The sequence below is a fragment of the Diprion similis genome, chromosome 4 (assembly GCF_021155765.1).
Source record: "Diprion similis isolate iyDipSimi1 chromosome 4, iyDipSimi1.1, whole genome shotgun sequence".
In the NCBI taxonomy this organism is placed as follows: Eukaryota; Metazoa; Arthropoda; class Insecta; order Hymenoptera; family Diprionidae; genus Diprion; species Diprion similis.
The window spans coordinates 27,896,846-27,922,605 of NC_060108.1; the positions used below are offsets into that span (position 1 = coordinate 27,896,846).

At 40.2% G+C, this 25,760-nt stretch overlaps 3 protein-coding genes across 12 annotated transcripts in view; 1 reads left to right on the forward strand and 2 right to left on the reverse strand.

Moving 5' to 3' along the window:
* LOC124405390 (otoferlin-like) overlaps positions 1-16,207 on the forward strand; it is a 39,442-nt gene extending 23,235 nt beyond the window's left edge. For 2 of the 7 annotated variants that reach the window (XM_046880241.1, XM_046880245.1), the window contains 15 exons: positions 415-723; positions 905-1,057; positions 1,161-1,361; positions 1,961-2,212; positions 3,560-3,873; positions 5,778-6,136; positions 6,242-6,436; positions 7,396-8,140; positions 8,268-8,438; positions 9,827-9,996; positions 11,597-11,915; positions 12,011-12,209; positions 13,136-13,354; positions 14,426-14,526; positions 15,846-16,205. In XM_046880241.1, coding sequence (XP_046736197.1) covers positions 415-723; positions 905-1,057; positions 1,161-1,361; positions 1,961-2,212; positions 3,560-3,873; positions 5,778-6,136; positions 6,242-6,436; positions 7,396-8,140; positions 8,268-8,438; positions 9,827-9,996; positions 11,597-11,915; positions 12,011-12,209; positions 13,136-13,354; positions 14,426-14,526; positions 15,846-16,026 — 3,888 coding nt within the window. In that variant the 3' untranslated portion in view covers positions 16,027-16,205. Of the gene's footprint in view, positions 1-414; positions 724-904; positions 1,058-1,160; positions 1,362-1,960; positions 2,213-3,559; positions 3,874-5,777; positions 6,137-6,241; positions 6,437-7,395; positions 8,141-8,267; positions 8,439-9,826; positions 9,997-11,596; positions 11,916-12,010; positions 12,210-13,135; positions 13,355-14,425; positions 14,527-15,845 lie in introns of all 7 variants that reach the window. The other 5 variants (XM_046880246.1, XM_046880248.1, XM_046880242.1 and 2 more) reach the window with 4 other exon arrangements.
* An 841-nt stretch (positions 16,208-17,048) lies between these two features.
* LOC124405261 (guanine nucleotide-binding protein-like 1) lies at positions 17,049-24,531 on the reverse strand. 4 transcript variants are annotated; one of them, XM_046880010.1, is made up of 6 exons: positions 21,307-21,419; positions 20,338-20,385; positions 20,066-20,176; positions 18,399-19,047; positions 17,853-18,275; positions 17,049-17,660 (listed from the first exon to the last, which is right to left on the reverse strand). In XM_046880010.1, exons 3-6 carry the CDS (start codon positions 20,138-20,140, stop codon positions 17,380-17,382), a joined length of 1,428 nt encoding a protein of 475 aa, XP_046735966.1. In that variant the 5' UTR covers positions 20,141-20,176; positions 20,338-20,385; positions 21,307-21,419; the 3' UTR covers positions 17,049-17,379. The 4 variants fall into 4 exon arrangements, with proteins under 4 accessions (XP_046735966.1, XP_046735967.1, XP_046735965.1 ...); XM_046880011.1 differs by having other exon boundaries at positions 21,320-21,401; XM_046880009.1 differs by lacking the exon at positions 21,307-21,419 and adding an exon at positions 24,435-24,531 and having other exon boundaries at positions 20,066-20,385.
* On the reverse strand, positions 23,894-25,105 carry LOC124405262 (ribosome-recycling factor, mitochondrial). The gene is made up of 2 exons (XM_046880012.1): positions 24,435-25,105; positions 23,894-24,265 (listed from the first exon to the last, which is right to left on the reverse strand). Exons 1-2 carry the CDS (start codon positions 25,043-25,045, stop codon positions 24,022-24,024), a joined length of 855 nt encoding a protein of 284 aa, XP_046735968.1. The 5' UTR covers positions 25,046-25,105; the 3' UTR covers positions 23,894-24,021.
* Between the last annotated feature and the right edge of the window lie 655 nt (positions 25,106-25,760).

Consider the following 25,760-nt stretch of genomic DNA (forward strand, 5'->3'; position numbering starts at 1 on the left):
GAGCATTGAAACTGGCAGGATCTTTTTTCTTCAAGGTGAACTCAACATTTTCAAAGTTGGAGCTTGGACTTTTTCTTTAACGGCCACCGTAATTGTAAGGCACAGTGTACCTAATAGTATACGATTGACCCATCCCGGACATGACGCTACACGCTTTCAGGTATGGCGGTACCAGTACTTATCATTATTATGATCAATATTGTTATTGTTGTAGTTTTTTTGTTTTTTCTTATTATACGAGCGGTAAGTGATCGCAAACGTTAGGTACGATGTATGGGATGCGAGCTGAACGTTCGGCACTATGATTACTGTCCTTTATCTACGTGTCCTGCACCGGAAAATTATCTGCTTTCTCTCTTCACATTCAGGCATAGGTTTTAATTTATCATTTTTTCTTTTCTTACAAACCCGCAGGACGACAGCCTAGCCCAAGTGTTGTCGCGCGTCGAGGATTCCACGGCTGAAAAATGTTTGAAAATTGCTTTCGAGGAATTGAGCAGCAATTGTAATCGGTACGTCAGCATCAGTAGATCTTTCACGACCGGACCAGGTGTTGGCAAAACGAAACTGGACAAAGAGAGGTCGAAGCTGTGTCAAAGGGAGATTGAAAATATTGGGAACATGTCAAGGAATTTAAAGGCAACGGTGACCAAGAATAGCTTCAAGGAAAGACTCAAGACTGCCCAAACTTACTTGCAAAGACTTAGGTTACTCGTTGAAGACGTAAGTGTTCGAGACAGTGCATGTGAACACCTTTTCAGATATCAATGACGCGGTACACGCTGCGCTTGATAATTAAAATTATTATACAGACATAAAAACACATACCTATTATTATCTTTTATACAAATTGCTGTCCGGTGGACGCTTGAAAGTTTTCAATAATTAACCGTTTTTCGATCAGCCACAAGATTCACTACCGGATGTCTTCATATGGGTTATAAGTTCCGGAAAACGAGTAGCCTATCACAGAATTCAGGGAAGAGATTTAATTTATTCCATCGTAGACGAAGAATGCGGCCGATACTGCGGCAAGATTCAAACTATGTTTTTGAAGGTATGATGAGTACGTTCGGCAATCTGCCGCCAAATTCAATAACTTTTTGCAGAATTCCTTTCAGTAAAAATTCAGTGTTCCGAATGATATATGTAAATTACAGCTGCCTGGGAAGAAGAGATTCGGCCCATCCGGATGGGCAATTCAGACAAAATTACAAATTTACATGTGGCTTGGTATATTGAAACACAAGAAGTATTTTATACAGGGCCTGCCCAAGGGGTATGAAGTCAGTCATGAACTAAAAAACGTCGACAGACCAAGAGCCCTGCCGCCGTCAACGATCCATTATATTCGAAAACACGTTAGTACCTTTTTGTCAGTTATACATGCGGCATAGGAGACGCTGTGATATTAGTTACTTTTAATGTCTTTCGGCGAGGGTGAAAATATTGCAGGCTTGGAAAATGGAAGGTTTACGATACCGCGTTTTCAAGAACACCAAAGTCTATTTCAGAGACTGTCAAAGTGTAGAGGTAGATGAAATTTATATAGGTACAGCCTTCTGCGTGATGATATTATTATTCATTCCGATAACTTTTGTATCATGGCCTTCTATAATACGGCATTGCTATATTTGCAAGTTCTATAAAGCAGATTTACGCCTCGGTGAAAATTCGATATTCTGACCTTTCTATTTTCCAACTTCTCTCTACATTTTTTCTCCTCCCTGAAACTACATCTAAACACAAACTATACGTACATACTTGCTGCAAGCGCTTTCGCTGCTTTCCCCAGGTTTCGAAGATACTCCCTGTTCGTTCTCTCCTTATGCCTGTGTAACGTTGTCATCATTCTTACCTGTAATCCAGGGCTGTTCGGTTTCAACGATTTACGCACTTACAATGCGATCTAATTTAACTGGGACGTACGATTAAATCGGACATATTTTGTGACAAATAGAAATTCCAATTGAGGGCGCACATGTACCAAGCAAGGTCGCTTATCGGTAGCGACGCTTCGGGGCTATCCGATCCCTTCGCCCGAGTTATTTGTGGCGAGTTCTGTAGATCAACACAGGTAATCGACGAAACTTTGAGTCCAACGTGGGACGAACTTCTGCTCTTCGATGACATCTTAATATACGGAACGGCCGAAGAAATAAAAAGCGATCCACCCTCGATTATAGTTGAGCTATTCGATCAGGACAAAGTGGTACGTAAACACATATTGCCCAGTCACACGTGCGTACCGTGGGTATATCGTACATACGTCGTTGAATTAAGATGAAGAGATTTTGTTGTAAATAAATATGTACCCGCGTTGCCACGGTTTTGGCGGAAAGGCGAATCGCACGCAAGGAAACTATAACAATATCCTTTTGCCTCGGAAGACAGAACATCATATTTAAGAATACGAATTCGTAAAGCCCCTTGCTTTTTTCTCATACACTGCAGGTTTTCGACGAATTGTGACGCTTTGAATTTTTTTAGAGTCATGTAACAACTATGGCCACGACACTGCTTCAACAGTTTGTATAATACACTAGCTGCCCGTCGCGGCTCCGCCCCCATCCAAATTTCATGACATACTTACACTCGAAACAAACCGAATCTAACTTCCGGTATCCAACTATATACGGAATACGCTCATTTGTTGAAATGACCCGCGCGCTGTCTGCTGTATAATGGTCGTACCAATTCGGAAATCTTCTCGGGTGTGAGGTACGCATACGGGACAAGCAAACAAACATTCATTTTTTACGGGACAAACGTTAGAAAAAAAATTAATTTTCATAATATTTTTATAATTGAAAACCTCCGCGGACGTGCGGACAACAATTCCCCAATTAAGTTTCGTCACAATCGGATGAATGATATAGGACCGCATGCGGGACAGACGGACAGACAGGCATTCATTTTTATATAAGTACAGTGTATATGTTTAGATATGGATAATGTTTTAATAACTGCAATTTAACGACACTTACCTATCTAAAATGGACATACGTGTTTGACAGGAGTCAGATTAATCATACCCTGTACGTATTGTTGTTGTTATAATATAGGTATGTATACATAGTAGGATAAAAAAGGCCGAAATATATTTTTTGTCACACATGCACGATTTTCGCGTTTTTTCTTTTCTATATTAAGCGGGACTAAAGTGACCGTCTTCAAATCAGCGGGTAAAAAAAATGAGAACGCCCACTAAAATATTTTTCAACATTTTTCAATATTTTCAAGAAAGTTGTCGATAATTAAGATAATATGTAATTGTAAATTTATTTTATTCTCCTAATATAACTGATTAACAAGTATCTACCCACCCTTCTTCTCTCTGATAAGCGACATTCTTTCAAATAACCTAACAAGTACGTGGTTGCCGTGTCAAGAAACGGACATGCAAAAAAATGCGTCACAAAAACTATGGCGTGCACAAAGGCTAATCGGGCCTTACGCCTTTGGTACACAATGTACAGCTGTTGCGACCGCCTGCACGCGGCCTGAAATGCGATGTTACACCGACAATCTGCATAGCTAATCGTTACCGATTGTTCAGGGCAAGTCGGAGTACATCGGTAGAGCGATCGCTCGACCCCATGTGAAATTAGCTTCAGAGTCGTATGGTCCGCCTCAGTTCCCACCGGCGTTGGAATGGTACGACGTGACAAGAGGCGCCGCCAGAGCCGGTGAGTTGCTAGCTGTGTTCGAACTCCTGGAGCACCCGTCGGTGAAGGATTATGGATTCCCCACACTCCCGGACCCCAAGCTCCGAGGCCTCGATCTTCAACAAGGAAACTCATCTGGTCTCGATACGTTGGGGCCAATTCTTCCCGTTCCCGTCGGCATCAGACCTACGCTCTCGAAATACAGGTACGTTGCCTTCAAGAAAGCAGAAGGTTTCAATATCGCCACTTCGGCACTGAATGAAAAAAATTCCAAAGAAAGGTTTCGGATCACTTTGGGATAGTACGTGAGTGGCGAGTACTGACAACGGTCTTACATACGGGTCTGGATACTCCAGTGGAAGCGGTAGGACGCTTATCGAAGACACGTTAATAGTTCACTAGTTAGTCCAAGCGCCAGGTGTATTTAAAAAACATAAAATCCAGGTAACAAATTTTTCGATTGGAACATGTTAGTGGGTGGCTCCTGAGTGTTGAACCAAGTTTTTGTCACCCGAGTGTGCGAGCGTTAGCCACCGTCTTGAAAAACGCGTTTTTGCCAATATCTCGTAAACGGTGCGATGGACGGATGATAGTGATGAGAGCTTTCTTTTGTACAAAATTCAATCTCCTATTGCTTCTTCAAATAACTTTTTTCTATAGTTGATACATTTAGAGATATAGTCGGTCAAAAAATTTGAATTGTGTTTTTTTGTTAAATATCTCTACAAAGCAGTTCAAGATAACAAAAAAGTGACATTAATCAAACTTACGCGGCGCAAAATTCTCAACAAATTGCATTCGAGTATTTTTCGTAAAATCAAGAATTGATGAGGTATAGTGTAATAAATATTGCCGTTACATATGCGAAAAAAGACCTTGAAATGCAGTTTCTAGAAAATTTTGCGCTACATGAGTTTGATTACTAGTATTCTTTCATCGACTGCCGACAGAGAAGAATCCAGCACGTCGCTTCGACTGAGATCTGTAGCCTCTTCCCATTTTTTCAACATCATTGTGTCTTTCGGTACACAAAACATCGAGCCCTTTGATAAAGTTTTCCTGCCGCATTGACAATCTTGTACGACGCACCACTTCACTACTCAAGAACAGTGTTTTTTCAATAAATCCAAAATCTGTGTAAGATCGTGTCGAAAACGCAGGAAAAAAAAATTACGAGTGAAACGTGGTTTAAATCAGTACCGAGGTTGTGTATATTATAGTATTAAAACTGCAACGATAACTACTGGCCCCGCTAGAACCGAAAGCCCTTGCTAAACGACGCACATAATCGTGGCTCCCAGCAAAGCAGTTACCAGACCTGCGTGTAAGACCACGCTAACGACAATGAATGAAATAGAAAAGTTGAAAAACACGACGAATGCAGTGCCGGCCTCTGAGAGTGCACGAATCGTGGATCAGCGATATACTGTGACGAATACACCAATATGTATGCACATACATTGCGTAACGAAGGAGGGGGAGTGTGACGTTTGTCGTCGGATTGTGAGCGAAGTGAGGTATGGTTGATCACAGGAGTGAAATCACCTTTCACCCATCGTGTCAACGATCTTGTTTGGGCTGGTCTATTTCGCCTTTCCCACATGTGAAGCGGGTGCAAGAAATTTATGTTTCCATGCGCAAAAAGCCATTTCTCAAGGAGGGGGAGGGGGGTAAGCCAAAAAGGTATTTTATATGGTATAACCCGTAACCACCAATTACGAATAATTAGAAAAGATGCAGGATGTGGCAGGATTGCAAGAAGTGAGGAGTCTGGGTGTACTATATTTGCTGATTCCACAATCCGAAAAATTCGAAGCTAGGGTTAGGATAATCAAGAGACACGAAAATGTCTCGCACGAAGTATGTAAAAGAGAGAGAAAAAAAAAAAAAGCACAATAGTTCGGATATCCTGGGAACGATTAGAACGGATCCCGGCACAATGTAAAATGAAATTATTTACTGAGAATTTTCATTCAGAGTCGAAACGGCCGCTCCGCATCGTACCGTTGCCGATTTCCATACCGAAAGACTTATTGCGGCCGGATACCTAGATATTGTGTATCCGTTTAATCTCTCTAATCCAGCAATATTAAACTTCTTGTTCTGCAGAATCGAGGTTCTCTTCTGGGGACTTCGTGATCTGAAGCGAGTACACTTACTAACGGTCGACAAGCCTCGCGTCGACGTCGAGTGTGCCGGTCACATACTTTACTCGTCAGTAATTCCAAACGCAAAAAAAAATCCAAATTTCAGCACGCCCATAAAATTTATGGAACTAGAGCTTCCCGAGCAAGAGCTCTATCGGCCGCCACTGACAATTCGTGCTGTTGATTGCCGGAGTTTTGGTAGATACACTCTTGTTGGAACGCACACGATAAACTCCATTCACAAATATATGCATTGTCCGCTAACAAGGTATAACCTGAGGGACGTTGATGACAGGAAAAGGAGTCCTCATCGCGTACAATGTAAGACACTCAATAAGCCAGAAAATGAAGAAATTAAAATCCATAGCGATTGCAAACACGTTAATTTGCGACATCGAAATAACTTAAACGCCTATTTTCTTTCAGCGTTCGACCAGTCTAAAGCAAAGAACCAGCATACCCTGCTTTCAGAAACGTTTACGGACAGCGAATCGTGCAACGGTGATTCGATTATCATCAAACTGGGATTCGAGCTAAACGAGAATTGGCCGACAACGAAGCGGGACAAAACTGAGCAGAATGTTCGCCGAAAGCACAGTTTGGCTACCAACGATAGCTCAGGTACGGCATAGACTTTGAAGTATAAGCGAGAAAGCGCCGCGTACAATAGGGGGGAGGGTGGGGCACGACGGTCCCCTTGAAAAATTTGGCCAAAGAAATTTTTATTTTTCTTTCTGATAAATTATCGTCAATTTGATGTATTTACTTATTTTAGGCCACTGTGAGATATCTGGGGCATAATGGACCACCTAAGAAAGTGGGTCCAAGGAAGTTTTTTTTTTTTTTTACATTGTTGAATTTACCATATCCTGGGGAAAATGGACCTTTGAAAATAAATTTTTTTATCATTTTTTGGGGGGGGCCCGTCCTGCCCCAGAAAAACATGTTTTTTACAGATTTCGTCAAATTTCGGTGATCTTGTTAAAAGTAGACCAAAAATAAATAAATTTGATTGTAAAAAGCCACTAAAAGTAATAACCTAGTACCGCAATTGCATTGTCCGGCGATCCGTGTATGAACGTCGCGATCCGCATTTATTGTCAGATCGGTTCGTCGACCCCCTTCAAGTACGAGCAGGACAGTTCGAAAGGTTTACATGTTCAAATATTGGATGGTTGCAATTTACGCGGTCACAGATAATTTGGATACATTTCTCGTGTTGAAAATGTAGTTGGCACTGCGCTGGAGTTGAAATTGACTGTTTTGACGTCACGAGCCGGCTGGTGCGTTTGCACGAGTACCTTTCTATTGGAAGCAAATCAACTGCCGAACGAACGAAACTCCGGTCTAGGTCAGCTTCAAATTTTAGTGACAGAATAGAACATCGGCCGAATGTTTAGATATTTTCACCGCTGCTACACATGATCCGGCACCTTCTACACCGGCAAAGAGAAAGAGAAACATTTTGTCTGCGCAGTCTGACTCTGTCGTGTATCGCGGAGAATGCCGTAGCAGTAATGCAAACCCCTCGTCCTGTACGCACCATTATATTATAGATGTAACCGTTACAATTGATGTAGGTGACTTGACGGCCCTTGAAGACGAGGACGGCTGCCAGGATTGGTGGACCAAATATTTTGCGTCAATCGAGGCAATGATTGAGGATAACAAAGAGATGTTACGGAAAGGAAAGTCATTATTCCAGAACCAGCAGAACGGCGCACTTCCGATACATTTGGACCAAGATCTTGCATCTCGCGGTAACGCGATTAATTCAACAGGTGACAAAAGCCCAGGGATTCACTCGACAAGGAAGCTTTTCGGTTTGAGGCCCCCGGGAAGCACAGCGCATCTTTCTTCAAAATCAAGCCCCAAGCACATGTCTCGTAGTGTATGCGATAAAATGGCGTTGCTAAAAATCTATCCTAACGAACTTGAAGCACAGCCCGAGTATGAATATTTCAAGGAGTGGTTGCACACTTTTGAATTGTACAGAGGCAAAAAGATGGGCGACGAACCCGAGGACGAGTCACGAATCGTTGGTAGCTTCAAAGGAGCTTTGAAGGTTTACAAGTGGCCACTGCCGAAAGATCTCGCGGATCATACCGCGATGAGTTTTGATCCGCAGTACGGATTCTTTCAGGGATTGCCCTCGAATGACCCTATACACGTTCTGGTCAGAGTATACATAGTCAAAGCAAATGACCTGCACCCCAGCGACTTGAACGGCAAGGCCGATCCGTACGTTGTTCTCCAGCTTGGCGGCAAGAGAATCAGCGACAAGGATAGCTACGTATCAAAGCAATTGAACCCGGTATTCGGAAAGTAGGTCTGACTATAATGGATCCGATACAAGACAAGAAACAGTGATTAGTTCATGGCCGTTATTCTAGAAGACGAAGGCGATTTTGTAGTCCGGTTTTATATTATCATAAAATTCTCATTCGAACAGGTGTTTCGAAATTGAGGCTACCTTTCCGCAGGACTCACTGCTCACGGTACAGATATTGGACTGGGATCTGGTCGGAGCGGACGATCTAATCGGGGAGACTAAGATTGACTTGGAAAATCGGTTCTACAGCAGGCATCGTGCTACGTGCGGACTAGCAAGCAAATACGATGAGTGAGTTCTAGGTATATTAAATACAAGTGTGGCAAACTATCGGCAAATACGCGAAAATCACAATCGTATATAGGTATAATAATGAACGGACAAGATGATGATGCTCCTTTTTACTCGCGTAGGTATATTATATTTCATAAATCGATAAATTCTGTGAAATAGCAAACATTCTCTGCAAAAATATTCACGGATAAGCGATTCACCCAACACATTTACCAGTACGTTGTTTGACACGCACATTACAGAGATGAAAAGGACACTGAAACTATAAGCTATATGTGTCCTGCAACTGATGAGCTGATTTCAAATATGTATACTTTGCTCTATATTCTGTCTCATCCCCGATTTCTTCCAATTGCCTTACAACGGTCACATAGATGTGAAGAATACGAGACGAAACTACGGCAGGTGTACCGGCATCGCTGACGCACCTATATTTGGGACACCGGATTCGCACGTATCGCGGCTTTGTCGATTTTTTACCCACCAACCAAAACATCATATTGGCCTTCGTTGACAGGGATTGAAATGAAACGAGAATAATTTTGAGCCAATTACTTTTCGGATGGCACAGAATAGAAAAAAATCAGTCGGTCGTAATACCAGTTATTTTGAATTCGTACGAACCCCGGTTTTCGATGTGAAATTATTACGAATTCTTTGCAGTTCATTGGGTACCGGCGGCGGTGATAAGACTCCTCTCACAAACTCATTCGCGAATTGCTTAGATGCCTCGAATCACACAACCTTCGATTTGTTATTCAACGTCTAAAATAATGCTTTTATAAAACTCGTTGGGGACTAGAAAATTTGCGATAATGGATCGAAAAAACCAACTCCATGACGTTGATTTGATTGATGTCTCCGAACACACATCTGATAGTTTTCATTGCGTATGAACATATTCAGAAAAGTAACCCATCATGCAAAGTCCGCGGTGAGATGACAAAATTTTTCAATGCTCCGGCAATGTAACAATTCAACCAAAATACTGCAAAAAAAAAAAAAAAAAATCACTTGATCGTGAGAGTAAGAGCGATAAATGTGAAACCGGATGTTTACTTATATAACTGAAACACTTTGATTTATAAACAGGCATAAGTTCAGACATGCCTTGTAGTGATTATCGAGCGCTAGACATGGGAAATAATAGGCGAAGTTATGCATTGAAATACCTTGGTCGTAACACTGTCTGAAGACATCTTTTGCACGTTTGTCACATTCCGGATTTTGCCAGCTACAACGTGCACTGTCTGTCAACCAATGTGACTGGTTTGAATTTACATTACTTGTTATACGGGTGCAATTTCACGGAATTTACATATGTGTATATCAATGAATTACATCCATTTTGCAAATCACGTTAAGATATAATATTTTGCCGTAAGCTCCGGTTACAACAAATGGCGAGATGCGCTGAAACCAACGCAAATATTATCAAGGCTCTGTAAAGATGGGAAATTGGACGGCCCTTCGTACACCCACGGACGAGTAATCATCGGACGTAAGAATTTTACGCTGTCTCCGGACGAAATGGAAAATTACGTCCATACGAAAGGTGAGCGCACTACAATCCTGGCACAGCAAGGAAATTAGGCTGAAACATGTGATCAGTCTCCGTGCTTCTCCCTACATGCTTCTCCACTTACTCTCGCTCTGACGAATAACGATCACTACACCGGAGAGAAAAAAATCATTAAGTCAACCGAATCCATCTAGTTGGATGAGAAATTGTTGCTTCAATCATTATTTTGTGATAATGGATGTACCGTCGTTGAAATAATAAATTCCGGCAAGTCAAATCAGCTAAACGAGTTGTTTGAACTATGCGGTGAATTTGATTGTAAATTTGTTGGGTTCATACAATATGTATATGTGTCGACTTAATGATCCGGGTGAAGAAGGTTGAATCGTTTCAACTAAATATTTTTGTGCCGTCAAAGAGTTCAGTATACCGCGGAATCATATTTGATCCTCTTGGATCAACCCCTACATGTGATTTAGTAAACAAATGGATTTTGTAAAACCGAGTGATTTTTATTCTTTCCGCTCCAGCTGATACATTATTGAATACATCAGCTAAATGTGCCTTTTGTCGAAAACTTTTGACGATAGAAAGAAACAAATTAAGTTTCTTAGCCTAAACAAATCTACATCTTGTAGGTACCACTTGTTTCGTTGATCCAAGTCAGCGAATATAATTCGACTAACTGCAACACTCCTGTTGATTCAAATGTATATGTTATCAGTCAAAACAACAACAAAGTTGTTTCCATACAAATAGCTCAATGAATCTATCTACAATCACGAATACGATAATAAATTTAGCACCTTTTGAATATTTTTTATAATATAAACGAAATACTTACGTCGAATAAATAGTTTGTTCATTGCGAGCATTTCATTCGTTAACTCAACTATTTCATCGACTTTTTTACTGCTTTCAAATTGTTAAAACACTCGCGAAGTCCTTGCATTTTTGCACAAAATCTCTATATGCCACCTGGCAATAGCTTCGTATCACTGAGACATGTATATCTCGTCATCTAAGTGAGCAAAAGTTAACCCGGTGTCTATGCGATTGTTTAGCGGAGTAGATACAGACGTGCGCCTAGGTGAATAATAGATATTTACGAGCGGTCCACGGTTCGAATCACTAACAAATACACCCAACGTCTAATCGGAAATTGAAAATGCGTTTTATCCAACTTGCGAACAGTTACAAGTGACTTGCGTTGCTAAAAAATCTACAATTTGTCTTGATTACTCGTACCTAGCTGTGAGTCTTCCAACTGAATATTCACTTCCACTAACTGAGATTTTTTTGCAACCAACAGAACATGATCTAGTACTGATCACACATTTTTCGGATCAAAAAGTATGATATTCAGGTTAACAAAATAATTTTCGTAATAACTGTATAATTCAGGTGGTTCAACTTGATGCTTCGCTGATTGAACATCCTCGTATTTGTATTAAATAATAATTTAGTCAAACAGAAGTATTTTTCATTCAGTTCGTGCAACTTATAAATTGTTCCAATAACCAAATTCTCATTTCGCCGTCCGTGAACACCGCATTTAGTTGACCGGAATGATTTTTTTTCATTCTCTGATTCAACAACTTCTATATGTGTATATGTGCCTATATGTGTATAGGCATGGAGGAACATCTCGCCTTGGCAGTCCTACATCAGTGGAGCTCGTTTCCGCGGCTAGGTACTACGTTAGTGCCGGAGCACGTAGAAACACGCCCGTTGTACAATCCTGACAAACCTGGGATTGAACAGGGTAAGCTCGAGATGTGGGTGGATCTGTTTCCAATGGACATGCCTTTACCTGGTCCACCGTTAGACATTTCCCCAAGGAAACCAAAGAGTTATGAGCTGAGAATTATTATCTGGAACACGGACGATGTCGTCTTGGAGGACGACGCGTTTTTTACGGGTGAAAAAATGAGCGACATTTATGTTAAGGGGTCCGTAAACATTCTTTTTGTTGTCACTAGGTACATTATATTTTATTTATCGCATATGCGACGTGACACTGTAAATTTCTCCACTCCGCGAATAGATGGCTGAAAGGGCCGGAGGATTGCCAGTGCACAGATATTCATTATAGATCGCTGACGGGCGAAGGCAACTTCAACTGGCGACTGATATTTCCATTTGATTACCTTGTGGCTGAGGAGAAGATTGTCATCAACCGAAAGGAGAGTTTGTTCAGTTGGGATGAAACGGAATGTAAAATACCGGCACGATTGGAATTACAGGTGAGGCTTGTACTGCTAATTTGGTTTCGAATTGCATGAAAAAGACTAATATCAAGAGCTCCTTCAGGGGATATTCTAGTCTAGCGGCCGAAATTACGAGCGTTTGTTCGAGCTTTATCAAAACAAAAATGGCCTCTAAATATGGCTGTGAAAATAAAACGGGTTGAGGCGGTTTGCAGTGCTCCCGTTCACCTAAAACAGAAATAGGACCAATTTTCTTCGTCAGTAAGAATGTCATTACAGTCGGTATCTGGAAGAGAAAGAAAAAGTAAAAAAAATGGCGATTGCCTGAAGGAAAAGTTAATTTTTCACCCTATTTTTTTAAATCTTTTTTATTCATTTATTTTTCTTTTTTTATCGTTGCAATAATAATTTTGCAAGGTCCGACGTAGGGGCTATAGAGACATATTGTATACCGAAGGACCATACTAAATGTGAAGTCAATCGATTGAATGGAACTTGAGATTTTTTTAATGACGAAATCGCAATAGTAAGTATTCGTAGATTTCATGCAATTTCTTTATATATGCCCCAAATGAAAATGTGTCGGAGTTTTATTGTTGAAAATTGCGTACAGAGTGGGGCTGTTGAGTCCATTTTCGCGTTTAAAATACGGGGACTTCCATATTTGGAGATATCTACGTTAATGTGAAAATCGACCAAGACACCCCGTTAAACGTACAACGAGCCTCGTTTTTCACCTAAGATCTCCGAAAACAGTATCTAAGTTAGGACAACAAACCAGCCACAAATGAGCAGCTGATTTCTGTTTTTCGCTGAATGTCGTATGTCGATATAAAAGTGCTGACAAATTGATAGACTTTATAGAATGATCCGGTTCAATGATAGATCATTGTGGTATATTCTAGCGGTTGTGCCGTATGGTGGGTTCAATTCTATTTTTTTCCCTCTGCAATCTTTCGTAGGTGTGGGATGCGGATCATTTCTCTGCTGATGATTTCCTTGGAGCAATCACGTTGGACTTGAATCGATTTCCACGGGGCGCGAAGAACAGTAAGCTTTGCACCTTGGAAATGTTGAAAGTAGATGGATCTGTGCCGATGGTCAATATATTCAAGCAGAAGCGTATCAAAGGATGGTGGCCTTTTTACGTGAAGAAGGAAAGTGAAGACATGGAATTAACGGTAAGTAAGGCAGCAATCGGATGGCTCATTGGTCCTGTAAGATCGTCTGTCCCCAGTTGCAGGGATGACACGCGAATGATGGTCCCATGTACAGACATGCGTGTACACACGCACACAGGCACGCACGTGCATACGTATCTTCATTGAAATTTATAGGGGCTGAAAGTAAACGGCTCTGCCTCTTCAATAATCGACTTGCCCTGTTTTCCACGCGTGTATGGAGTCTCTGCGAATCAGCTGTGCAGTTTTTCGGTGACATATTTCAAATCCCTTTGATGCTTCGTAATTCGTCAAAATCGCGTGATCCAGAGATACCAAAAAATCCACGCGCCCCCCGCCCGTGGCCTGTTTCTCGGAATCTACTGAGTTTTGACACTTGTGCCCGTGAGAACTTTAGCTCGAGAGGGTATATACTACACATACTAATGTTTCACCCATTCGACCGAGAGCCAATTTCCATTCGGATCCTGCGGGGTCGTTTGCTTAAATTGAAATATAATTAAATGTCATGATTTCATAGCGGTTGAAATGCTTTACAAAATAAACCCACAATATTTTGTGATAAATCCAGTATTTTCACTGTTACTGGAAACTGTTATCCAATGTTAATCAAATGGAAGTTGGAAAGTTGAGTTCAGATACCACTAAACATTAATATTAAGGGCTCAAATGAAAACAGGTGTTTAATTGTGTCCTCTTCCTATAAGTATTGAGCATGTGACTTTGAAAAAAATGAATATTCGGTTTCTTTTGACCAGTCTAATGTATACTGAAAGGTAAAAATGTATATATATTAAACGGCAAATTTCACAGACCTTGTGAGGGATTTAGGACTCAGTTGAAGGCTTGTACGTCCGACGAGATTTCTATTTACTTATGTGAAATAAATTTGAGGGCGTTAGGGTTAAACTTCGGAAGACTCCAAAATAAGGAGCATTCCAATTAATATATCCGTTCAGTACAAATTTAAGCTATACATACTGTAAAAGTGCGGAAGAATAAATTGCGGTAATGATAAAATGTGCAAGTAAACGAGAATTCAATTTCAATCGTTTTTGTCTTCATTTTCAGGGAAAAGTCGAAGCCGAAATACATTTACTAACGAAAGAAGAGGCCGAGAAAAATCCTACCGGTTATGGAAGAAACGAACCGGACCCTCTCGACAAGCCAAAGTGCGTTACCTATATTGTTTTCCATTGCGATTCCATTCAATTCCAAATTCTCATTTCAATTACGTTCGTTGAGTTAGTTGTGCTATTTACCAATGTCAAAATGGAACCCTTTGAATAATTAATTATTTAATTAATTAACCACCAATTGCTGTGAAAAAATGTATTTTGCCGCGTGTCGAATTTTCGAAAAATCGATGATCCGGTAAACTTCAAAACAACGGCACAACCACTCGTGAAATTACTACAAGGGTCTGATAGTTGGAAATTTTTAATAAGACTGTAATGCGCAGCTAATTAGCCGCTAATGATCAGTCATAGTATTAATTCAGTTGGAGCCCAAATTTTCCAAAAAACCCTAAGGGTTATGCCCACTTCACGGAAAGATTATAGCATAACCACACGAAGAATAACTACTAACGATTGATCGTAGAGATTTACGTAAAGCACCAAAGTTCAGCGTTAATTAGCTACTAAGGCCCATAGAATTGTCGGGACTTAAATCTTCAAAAAAAAAAAGCCGACAGTAATTCCGAGGTCCCTTGAAAGTAGCACAGCCCTGTGCCGACCAATTCCAAAATTCAATGGGGCCTTGGCGGCTGATAAGCGGAAAATTTTGGCGCTTTTCACAATTCCCTACAGTCCGTCCCTAGTAGCGTGCCCCAAGTAGCATTCTGAAGGAAGTTCACGTAATGGCCATCACCTGCGGTGCGCATACACAAGGAAGAACCCTCCACTCGCCACTTGCATGTGAGAATTCCAAGTATATCAGTGAGCAGATCCGCGCGTGTCGTCGTTCGACCCACGCGGTATGCCAGCATGCAACAATCATGCTGAATTCTGCAATAAAGCGCCGCCGATCACGGCCACGCACGATCTGCACGACGCAACAGCCGGGAATACTACCTGGGTGCTTAGTAGTTTGAATATTCTTCGTGTGGTTACGCTGTCTCAGTACGAAGTGAGTATAGCTCTCAAGTTTTTTCGCAAGTTTGGGACCCACTGAGTTCAAGACTAGAACCGATCGTTAGCGGCGAATTGCAGTCCCGTTCCAAATTTCCAACCATCAACCATTCGCAGTTATTTCACTGGTGGTTTTACTATATTGTTGTAAAGTTTGCTGCGCCATCAATGTTTTTGAAAATGTAACACGCGGGAAAATTGATTTTTTCACAGCTAATTAGCAGTTAATTAACTAATTAATTAATCATCCAAAGGGTTCCATTCCGATATTCGTAAGTGGTCGTGCCAACTTAACGAACGTATGTTAATTTTTCTTTCCGACATGCAATCAGCTATAACATAGAAATTCTTATTTACAGCCGGCCGGACGCTTCGTTCATGTGGTTTCTGAATCCTCTTAAGTCCATCAAGTACATCGTATGGCACAACTACAAGTGGGCAATACTCCGAATTTTCCTACTCGTTGCGGTAGCGTTGTTGGTTCTCCTTTTTTTCTACGCCATTCCTGGGTATTCGGTGAAAAAAATTTTAGGCGCCTAATTAAATCGTATCGCACTCGTGCCCATTCCAAAACATTCACGAGCACTGCGACTTACAGTTTCATTTCAAAATATTATACAGAAACTGCCGCAAGAGAATAGAAATTATAAAATATTTACACGATGAATGACGAAAGTATAACGTTCTATCTCAGGCCGTAATATGTCAATGAAATGTAATTTTCGCATAAGATTTTTATGTACTTTTATTCCATGATTATACTCACGATGAGGCAAGGATGAGAAAACAGCGGAAAATTGACAGGCAGAGCCTGAAAAAATGAATCCGGCTCGCCGTAATACATTCTATAACTGATAATGAGCTTTCGAGTATGCCTCAAATTTGAGCTGGCAATAATCACGGGATCACAATTTAGTGCGGGTGCGCTCGCCAGACAAGCTCATCTCACTAGCATGCGTAATTTAACTTCTTCTTTCTGCTTAAACAGTTATCAGTAACGTAAAAAATACTCGAGAAGAGAGAAAAAAAAAATATATCCTACAATGGACCAATTGTTAATATTATGCAATTCTGATGACAACTTCAGAGAAAAGTTTAATCCAATTAAATCGAGGGTATATCTGGTGATCCGCTAACACATTTTCAATAACGAGTAATACGGGTAGACAAAACTTTCTGTTACATTATGTAGAGTCGAAAAATATATCATTAGAGAATAACCATAAATCACTCAAGATATACCTATGTGTATAATAAGTTATGTAACCCAACTTATCCTATTCAAAAATCGTAATTTTATATGAAATAAGTGTTTACAAACAAGGCATGTCGCCCGCAGCCGCGGATTACCATGTATTTACCACGCTAATTGACAAGAGTCAATTGAGTTACAATCAATCACTATTACAAATTTGATACATTCTTGATTATCAGGGTCGGAAAGATCAATACGGAATATTCGGTACTTACCTCGGGAATATTGACATGCTGTGTAAAATAAACGAGAGGTCCTGCTTTAACGGCGAAAATTTTGTGCAGTTGGCTCGGGGCAAAACTCGCAATGACGTAACAAAATTAAATAACTTTGTTCCGAATAGGTACAGCTACAGTAACAAGAAATCTAACATTGTATTTGGTGATTGTTAAATCATAATTTAATGACCGAGTAACCTGGTTTCAGCATTGGCGTTGCCTCTCAATGTCAGCCCAGTGTCCATCGGTGAATAACATAGTTTCGAAACTTTACAAACTCCGCTTGCCAAGCATAGGCTGTGAGATGATAGTTGCTAATATGTGTGTGATTTGTGTAATATTATTGAAGGCTGAAAATGTAAAAATTCACACGAAAGAATATCACATAAGGAATTTCGGGAGGTATAAGAAGGGACATCGTTACTTTGCTGCTGTTAACGCTGTGAACCTATTAGCGACCGTTGGTAAATCGGAATCGTCTTCGGAAGATGTCTCAGAATTTCGGCTGTTGCACATCTTGTCTGGCTGCTGCTCCTCATCTTGCGATGCTGAGGCACCCTCTTCTGCGCTAGAGACTTGTTCCGAACTTTCCTCTTCATCTGAAGTAGATACAATGGTAGTCTTATATTTACAATCGCTTACTTGCCCTCTCGCTTGAATCCACTGGACCATCTGAATGTCAGGATGTTTCTCCCATTTATCTGAAATTTTTCAAAATTGGGGAAATAGTGCAATGTCAGATAATTCGTAACTTTATCTAATCAATGTTCTGTGTTCAAAGACCAGGTCACCTCCGTTAGAGACAGGCTTTGTTGATTTGATTTGAATTATTATATAACGATACAGAGAAGCACGAATGTAATGATTCAATATTCAAAGGTACATTTAGATACCTTTATCGACTGACCATCCTACGGGGTAGGCATAGATGCAAATCTTTCCATCGAGTGCCATTCGTAATATAGAATTCGCGGAGCGATAACAATCGAACCGTGCAGTTCTAGCGGTAAGGTAACTTCGTTTTGCAGCCCAGCCATCACAGATATCCATCGCGGACCAAGTGCTGTCGCCTTCTTGGTGACGAATATTGAGAACACGTGGAAGGTCCAACCTTTCGGCAAGGAATTTTACCGTCGTATAGGGTTCTTTTACTTGCGCAATAGGAAATGACCCCATAAGGATTTGGAATTGTTTAGGTACTGTAGAAGGAAACACCAATCCTGGGCAGTCGCACAGACGAACAGTTTTCGTTAAGAAAATCGTCTGGAAGTGTTTCGTGTGTCCAGGTGTCCGTGAGACACTGACAACTTTTTTACCTGTCGTTATTGCAAAAAGATTGATACAACGTACATGCCTATGATATTTGTGTTAGGACACAATTACGTCGGAGTACCTCACGAATTTTTAAGTTTTTGCTAAATGAAAAAGAAATCAATTACCCATTAAAGCGTTCATGAGAGAAGATTTTCCTACATTTGGTGTGCCAATACATCCAATTGTCAGTATGCCATTTTTATATCGCTCGTGACAGTAGAAATCAGTGTCACCCTTGTCCAATCTGACAATATTTTCACTCCGGTTCAGTTCATCAAGGCTTTGTTCGGACTCCAGCTCCTCTCGAATTTTGTCACGCCAAGAACTCAAGTCCACCTCATCTCCGACAATCTGTTCGCAGGTATCCAGTAACTTCTGAGCACCCTCAGCAGCCATCTTCAATTTGCCTTTCATTCGACGGGACTTGAGACCTTTTTCCTCTCTGTTTGGATCGCGCAAATTGTAGGTGGGGAATGAGGTGAACATTAGCACATGCAAGTCTGGGTAGCGTATCTTAAAATATTCCCGCCAGGCCACAACTAATGCAGCGGGTGCCAAATCTATTTTATTTAACACCAATATCATATTTTTTCCCAGATCCTTGGTCACATAAGCGTATAGGTAAGGTGGGAACGTTAACACGGGGTATCGAATGTCCACTATGATGAGGAGTATATCAGACATCTCGAGCACCCTCCACAACTGGCGCCATGTCTCAAGATTCAACTCAAAGTAGCTCAGGCCGTTTACTTTCTCAATATTCTTCAGATATTCCTGCAGTAAGTATAGAGCATATGACATGGGCGCACAGACAGACTGTAACTCTTTTGGCAAGGGTGTCAAAGTGAGTATGAGTGGTGAACATCCGTCTTAACTAATGGCCTGGATGTTCATTTAAAAAAGAAAAAAAAAAAAAAAAAAACACTAACAAAGAGCCGTTTAATCATGCCTCAAGTGAAATTAAATATAAATTGTCAACTCATTTGCATGAGCATGCATGAAAGTGTTGTGCAAATAAAATTTGTGGACCATTAAATTAGATCTCGACCGGTCACTGACTCTTGCCACTTTAATCTGTATCTTCTTCATTCGATTGTTGAATCGTAGGTACTTTTGAAATAGCAATGCATATAGGAGTCTAAATATTCTGACACTCGATTCGATAGGAAGTGCTGTGTAAGCTCTAAGCTGCATTTATGTCCATATTTGTGCAAGTGAAGACCTTTCGGCCAGAAGAAAAAATTGTTCATCTACATTGCGGTTAGAAATTCCCATAGAAATAAAATTGATAGTCGATTCAATTGCAATCAATATCGACCATGTACATACCTAAATGGCGACGTTTACATTTTAATTGCAAGTCCAGCGAAATTTCTGCATTAAAAATATTTTACGACATTCAAACATTTTTAACCAGAATATTCTTTTTACAGATACTAAGAACGCGGAGTTTACAGTTGGAATCAATACAAAGTTGTCTTAAGACTGGGTCGTCCGATGCTTTAGATTCATCGGGTATTTAGTCCGATACTTTAGTCATAAATGTCATTGGTACATGGTCCGATGTAGAAGAAATTGAAAATATTAACATGGGTTTATTCCTCCAAACATGCTACATTTGTATCGGACAATGATATTCAAAATGGCAAGAAACAGTAACAAGTCAATTCGACATAAATGGCCCTTTATACATGCATCGATATTTGTTCGCAATAAAAATGCTTTATAAAATTTGCTTGCATGAATATGAGAATTAACCCATACTATTGAAACAAGAGTAACGAAATCTTACAGCAAAGTATTTATGTTCCCGAGCCTCAAGTATTTCCTTGCTGATATTGAAGTCCCATTCCGGTCTCTTTGGCATGTCAATTTCAGGGGGGAAAAAGTTGTCGGAGACTTCCTGCGCCGACAAAGGGATGGGATTAATCCTGTGTCTAGCCTCTTCTTTTCTTTTCATTAGCTCTTCCTTGGATTCCTGCACAAACTGCAAAGCATACTTGTTCCCAGTGGAATTTCCAGCACACGGCTGTAGATTCATTTTTTGGACTCTTGAAAAAGTACTTTGAGAATCTTTTACATCTTGCTGCTGCTCCAGTTCGGCATCAACATCTGTGCATAAAAGATTAAACTATCAGTAGGTATGATGAACGCATAATATTTCATCATCTTACAAAATCGATTCCATTCTGTAACGAGAATACATAAATCGATCAAACTTCAATGCGTTATGTGTATTAAATCAATTTCTTGCTTTGGAATCAACTACCAGGTTATAACAGGTGACGGGTCAAAATAGGTAGTAAAATAGAAAGTGAATTCATCTACCTATTAATGGTAAAAATTATATGGTTAATGATAAATGAGTTCATAATTATTGAAAGCTACGGGAAATTTTTATCATCGTTTATTTTTGGCCTTCATGTCGATCTTCCACAATTAAAAAATTAGAGCTCCACCTGCAGCCCTGCCTAAGACTGTGTGTATATTCGAATTTGACAAAATCGTGCACTCTAGCGTTACCGTCCTTGCCTCTGCGATGGAAATGCTATCGACGTGACAGGTAAAAGGGCAAGCGGGGTGCAAGGGTGTACATTTTTTCACAGAGAGTCGCAACGAATTGCTTGAAAATGAGAGAACTATATTTATCGTACGTTTCGGAATTTACCCAGCGATGTAATGATTTCTACGAATTTACTATTACATTTTTGTGGAATTCGTGTCCTAGCCGATTTAGACATTGTCGCAATTTACTATGGCGATTTCCTAGAAATCATGCCATTTATTTGTGTCTACGTTGAATAAAAATCGAGTAGAATGCTTTTGTTCAGAATTGAGTGAACAAAGCTGATACACCCTTCTAGCATACCGTGGACTTGGATAATTCGGGAGATATACAACTTCGAAATCGACTCGGAATTCCGTTAACAACTGAAGAAGGGTTAATGAAAATGAACGTGTCGCAATCACGCGTAATATTGAAATCTGTGGGCTGCCAAAAATTTCAATCTAGGTTGTATACTATGATACTACGGTTACACGTTACCGAGCAGAACTCGCGTTTGACGTTGTTTTTTCGCCTTCATCTGGAGTTTCTTCGCCTTTCCACTAAATGGTACTTTTCTTCTACCCTGAGGCATCTTCTTTGGTCCCTGGTCAATCACCAAATGACACGATGTAAATTCCGGTTCCTATCTGTAAACAATATTATCACGGCCAGTGCATGCCGGTGGCCGCGGGGTAAAATCACGCGATTAGCCAAGGATATAGATCAAAGCTACGACAATTGCCCCCCTCCGGACCACCATAATTAGGTCCATGACCGTAGTCCGTAATCGAAAACTGGACAGGTGTTATCGCTGGATGCATTCCCGAAATATTATACTTGCAGTATTGCAAGTACTGCGGCCATCGCGTTCCGAAAACGCGCGACAGCCTCCTGCCGCCCGTCAGTGACATCACTCTCGTGACACGAAATTCGTGATGTTGACCGCGACTACTGGCGACTAATGCGATAACGTGAGTGTAAGAATCTGCGTGGGAAAAATATCCGCGGGACTTTAAATAATTCACACCACAACTATACTGACTATACATGGTGGCAATGCCGAGCAGGGTAGCGTTCGCCAGACAAATAATTCCCTAACAATATAGGGATTACTTTAGACAGTTGGTACACATCTCGCTTAAAGGCCTTAACCTCGAAAAAAGGGGTGTGCGTAGGAGTTCTAGGCATGGTGTACCTAGAACTCCTACGAGACGCCCCTTTCTTCGAGGTTAAGGCCTTTGAGTGAGATGTGTACCAACTGTCTCAAGTAATCCCTATGTTGTTGAGGTTAGTTGAGACGTTGGTTGAGGTTACATTACTTACCATCCTTACCATACATGGTCTAAAAACGCTAACTTGTTTTCAATGTTGATTTTTGTTTTCTAAACGTTCGTCAATGTATCTTGTCCGACACCCAGATATAAAACAATTTGTTCTCATTTTCTCGGATGTAATATTAAACTTTTTTCAGACGTGCAGTGCATTCAAAGAAGACTACCGAGATTGGCCTGGCAGAGGTTGGCCCTGTAACTGGGAGTGATGAAGAAAGTACACGAATAACAATAACAAAATGCATATCTTGGGAATGCAAAAGGGAATATAGATAGGTGACGATGACGGCAAAGAGCAGGAATGACGATCCGACTGCCCTGTGCAAGGATATCCTTGGTATCTCATTCCTGTCGCAACTATGTGATTCCCTGCGAATTGCTCCGTCTTTTGAAAACATATGTGATGTTCTACTTGGAATCATCCGAGGTTTTAACACTGCAACTGATCTTGAACCTGTTTCGATGAAAAACGGTCGAAAAACACTAGAATCTATGTACATAAGTTTTCATGGAACGTCGCAACTAACCGTTTCCCTGCAGGTTGCTTGATGTCTCTTGAAAGCCCACATGATGGTCTATCTGAAATCATCAATGGTTTTCTCATTCCTTCACTTATATTCAACCTGTTTCAATTCAAGTCATAAGTATACAATGAACTTGAGACCCTATTTTAATTATGTTCCAATCATCCTATGGAACTCAAATTTTTCCAATGATATCAGTTTGCAGTAGCTGTGCGTCCATAGTTGACATAATTTATCTCAGATATTTATCATCCTATTCCTATCTGAATTATGATCAGGTCAAAAATAAAAGTAAACGTTTCGAATGATGGTATTGAGAATTCTAGCTTCAACTTATCGAAAACCTCTCTCAGAAGACGGATTTGAAAATTACAAATAGCTGTCACTTCCTCTACTTAGAGCTATTCGACAGATTAAGTTTAGAATTTATAAAGTTGAATGTTAAGTCAGAAGAGCATCTTTAAGTGTCTGCTCTGTCCCTCGAGTGAAAAGTTAATGGACACTGAAACATCATAGTTTCGATCCTCAGGTGATAGAAAATAAAAATTAGTTATCTAAAAATTGGTACAAACATTGATAAAATGACCTCTAAAATTGATTCACCGACCAATAACAAAAAAAAAAACGAAATTATACACTTTTGAGTCCATCTTAACTTGTTTATAAAAGTGTTAACAGCAAATTGTGTTGCTAAAGAATATAGAGGTCATTTGTACAGTGCCACTTGCATAGTGCTTACCTTGATCTTCCCAAATAATTAGTACTTCGTCTCATTGACAATCATTTCGCTTTCTTCGCTGCTTGAAATTCTCAGCGACCATGACATTGCTTTACCACCGATATGTCACATTGGATAACAATGATTTTTGATGTAAAACTTCTTTTGGCACGCCTCTGTATGGACAATGAATCGATGAAATCATGACACTCATAATTTCCCGCACCGACCGCTGTATATGGAGTAACTTCGCACGGCTCGCCTCTGTATGGAAGGTAAATATTGCTAAGCGTCGCATTATTAATCACACTACCACCAAACCAATTTATCCTATGCCCATTTTTGCGGTATTTCCATTTAGGATGAGAAGATACAACTAAATTTCATTACAACATTCAAAACCCACTTATCTTTTTTTTTGGTTCGAGGATAATCTTGAATCGACAGCAAAGTCATTTTACTTGAACCGCGCATATGGGTTACACGCAAACGATATTTTTTACTCACAATCAGAGTATTTATAGAAACGATAACAAATCAATCAGATTGTACAATTTTTCATGATGGATTATTATGAATAGTGACTAATGTTAGAAAATAATTAAACAATATACAAAATGGTAGCTGCTAGTCCAAATCTCCTGACAATTCATTTTGTTTCATTTTAAGTATCGCCTCTGCTTCGTCGATAAACTTATCCGCGAGAGCTTGTACTTGATTCTGTATACTTCGTTGAAAATCCTCAGAAATATGTTGTTTATTTTTCACCGACTTGATGCAATCCAGCTGGATATCCCTGATACTTGTACGGCAACCAATGAACATCGCCTTCGCGTTTTTAGCCAAGTTCTCTCTGTGCTCCTTGGTGACCCTGAATGAGAATGAAAATTATGAAATGATGAAAATGAATAGCCAATGGAGATGAGACAAAACATACTGGTTGGCTTATATCGAATAACTTCAATCCGCACATACTGTTGATTTGATGATTACGTAAGTAATTAAAACAACCTGTTCATGAGTTGAAAAGTGAGACTTACTTTGGAATTGGTACAAAGAGAGTAGTTCCGTCCTGCTGGGGATTAAGATTCATTCCACTTTTAGCTAAAGCTTGTATGACATTGGAAATGACTTGGGGGAACGTAGATACATCAATTATCAACATCTTTGGTTTTCTCGCAACTTGACATAATTCTTGTAGCTCGTATTCCTTACCCTCCCATAGAATTGGTATTTGTTCAATCGAACCAACGGAAGAGCGTAATGTCAAGTTCTTAGAGTAACTTTCCTTTAGATTATTAATAGTGTTTTGGAATCGTGTGAGCAGTTTCTCCGTATCGATCACTTCTGACAGTTCGTTCAGGTTTACTTGCACCTTGGTCTGTTTCTTCTTGTCCTTTCCTCGATCTTTCGACTTGGCCGAATTGAGAGATGACATCATAAAGCTTCGCTTACGCGTGCATTCCAAGGAATTGTAACTAAGCCCCACGGCAAAATGATTCCATTCCATGTCATCACTTGAATGTTTACCTAATAATTGGAAAAAATTACGAAAATGCATGTGTTTCTTTTCTATCATCAATGGCAGCGAGCGATACCTCGCCAGGTAGGTTCTACTCCAAACACTCCAAAGGGTTCTCACGTTGATCATTTTGAGTTTTTTATTAAAACTTTAGAAAAATTTATTTTCCGTCGCGCTATGAGCTCAGCTTCAAGTCTTACTTTTTACGTACATACGAACAGTAATTTGGTAATTAGCAGTAAATGGAGGTTATAGTTGATTTGTAACCTTCCGACCACCCAGATGGTCGCTTTTAAAATACGATATAACATAAACATTGCACCTCGGTGGTAAGAGTATCGTAGAGAAAGATAGCTCAGAGGTGAGGACTAGTGCAGCGATTGTAGTGAGGACTACAGTATTGTGACGTCCTAACGGTCAATTCCGGACAACTTAAGAGTTAGACTCGAAATTGAGTCGCGAAAGTGAACTGGGACGTATGTATGTATGTACAGTAATGTTAATCGATGCATGCACTGTGGCTAACTTTATTTTTTCAACTTTTGTTTCTTTTCTACTCGTATTTTATGTGCCTATGGCCGGTGAAACAGTGCACAGGAGAAATGGGAGAAACCATGACGACAGCCTCTCGGCGCTGTCATCCATATAACCTCTAAGATCGCAAGGGCACGAATAACCTCCTTCACAAAGTGCATAAGCCGTCAATTTAAGACTCGACGAATATATAAATATGATAAAATTGAATATTTATACTCAAATTGATTATTTATACTGTACAGTAATGTTCATCGATGCATGGGAGAAATGGGAGAAACCACGACGACAGCCTCTCAGCGCTGTCATC

Excerpts from the sequence above, each read along its gene's own strand:
- LOC124405262 (XM_046880012.1), bottom strand. The coding sequence starts at position 25,045 with ATGATCAACGTGAGAACCCTTTGGAGTGTTTGGAGTAGAACCTACCTG. Across the intron at positions 24,266-24,434 it reads CTCTTTGTACCAATTCCAAA|GGTCACCAAGGAGCACAGAG; the intron begins GTAAGTCTCACT and ends ATTCTCATTCAG.
- LOC124405261 (XM_046880008.1), bottom strand. The coding sequence starts at position 21,413 with ATGCCTCAGGGTAGAAGAAAAGTACCATTTAGTGGAAAGGCGAAGAAA. Across the intron at positions 20,386-21,319 it reads TCAAACGCGAGTTCTGCTCG|ATGTTGATGCCGAACTGGAG; the intron begins GTAACGTGTAAC and ends TTTTATGCACAG. Across the intron at positions 18,276-18,398 it reads TCTCATGAACGCTTTAATGG|GTAAAAAAGTTGTCAGTGTC; the intron begins GTAATTGATTTC and ends CAATAACGACAG.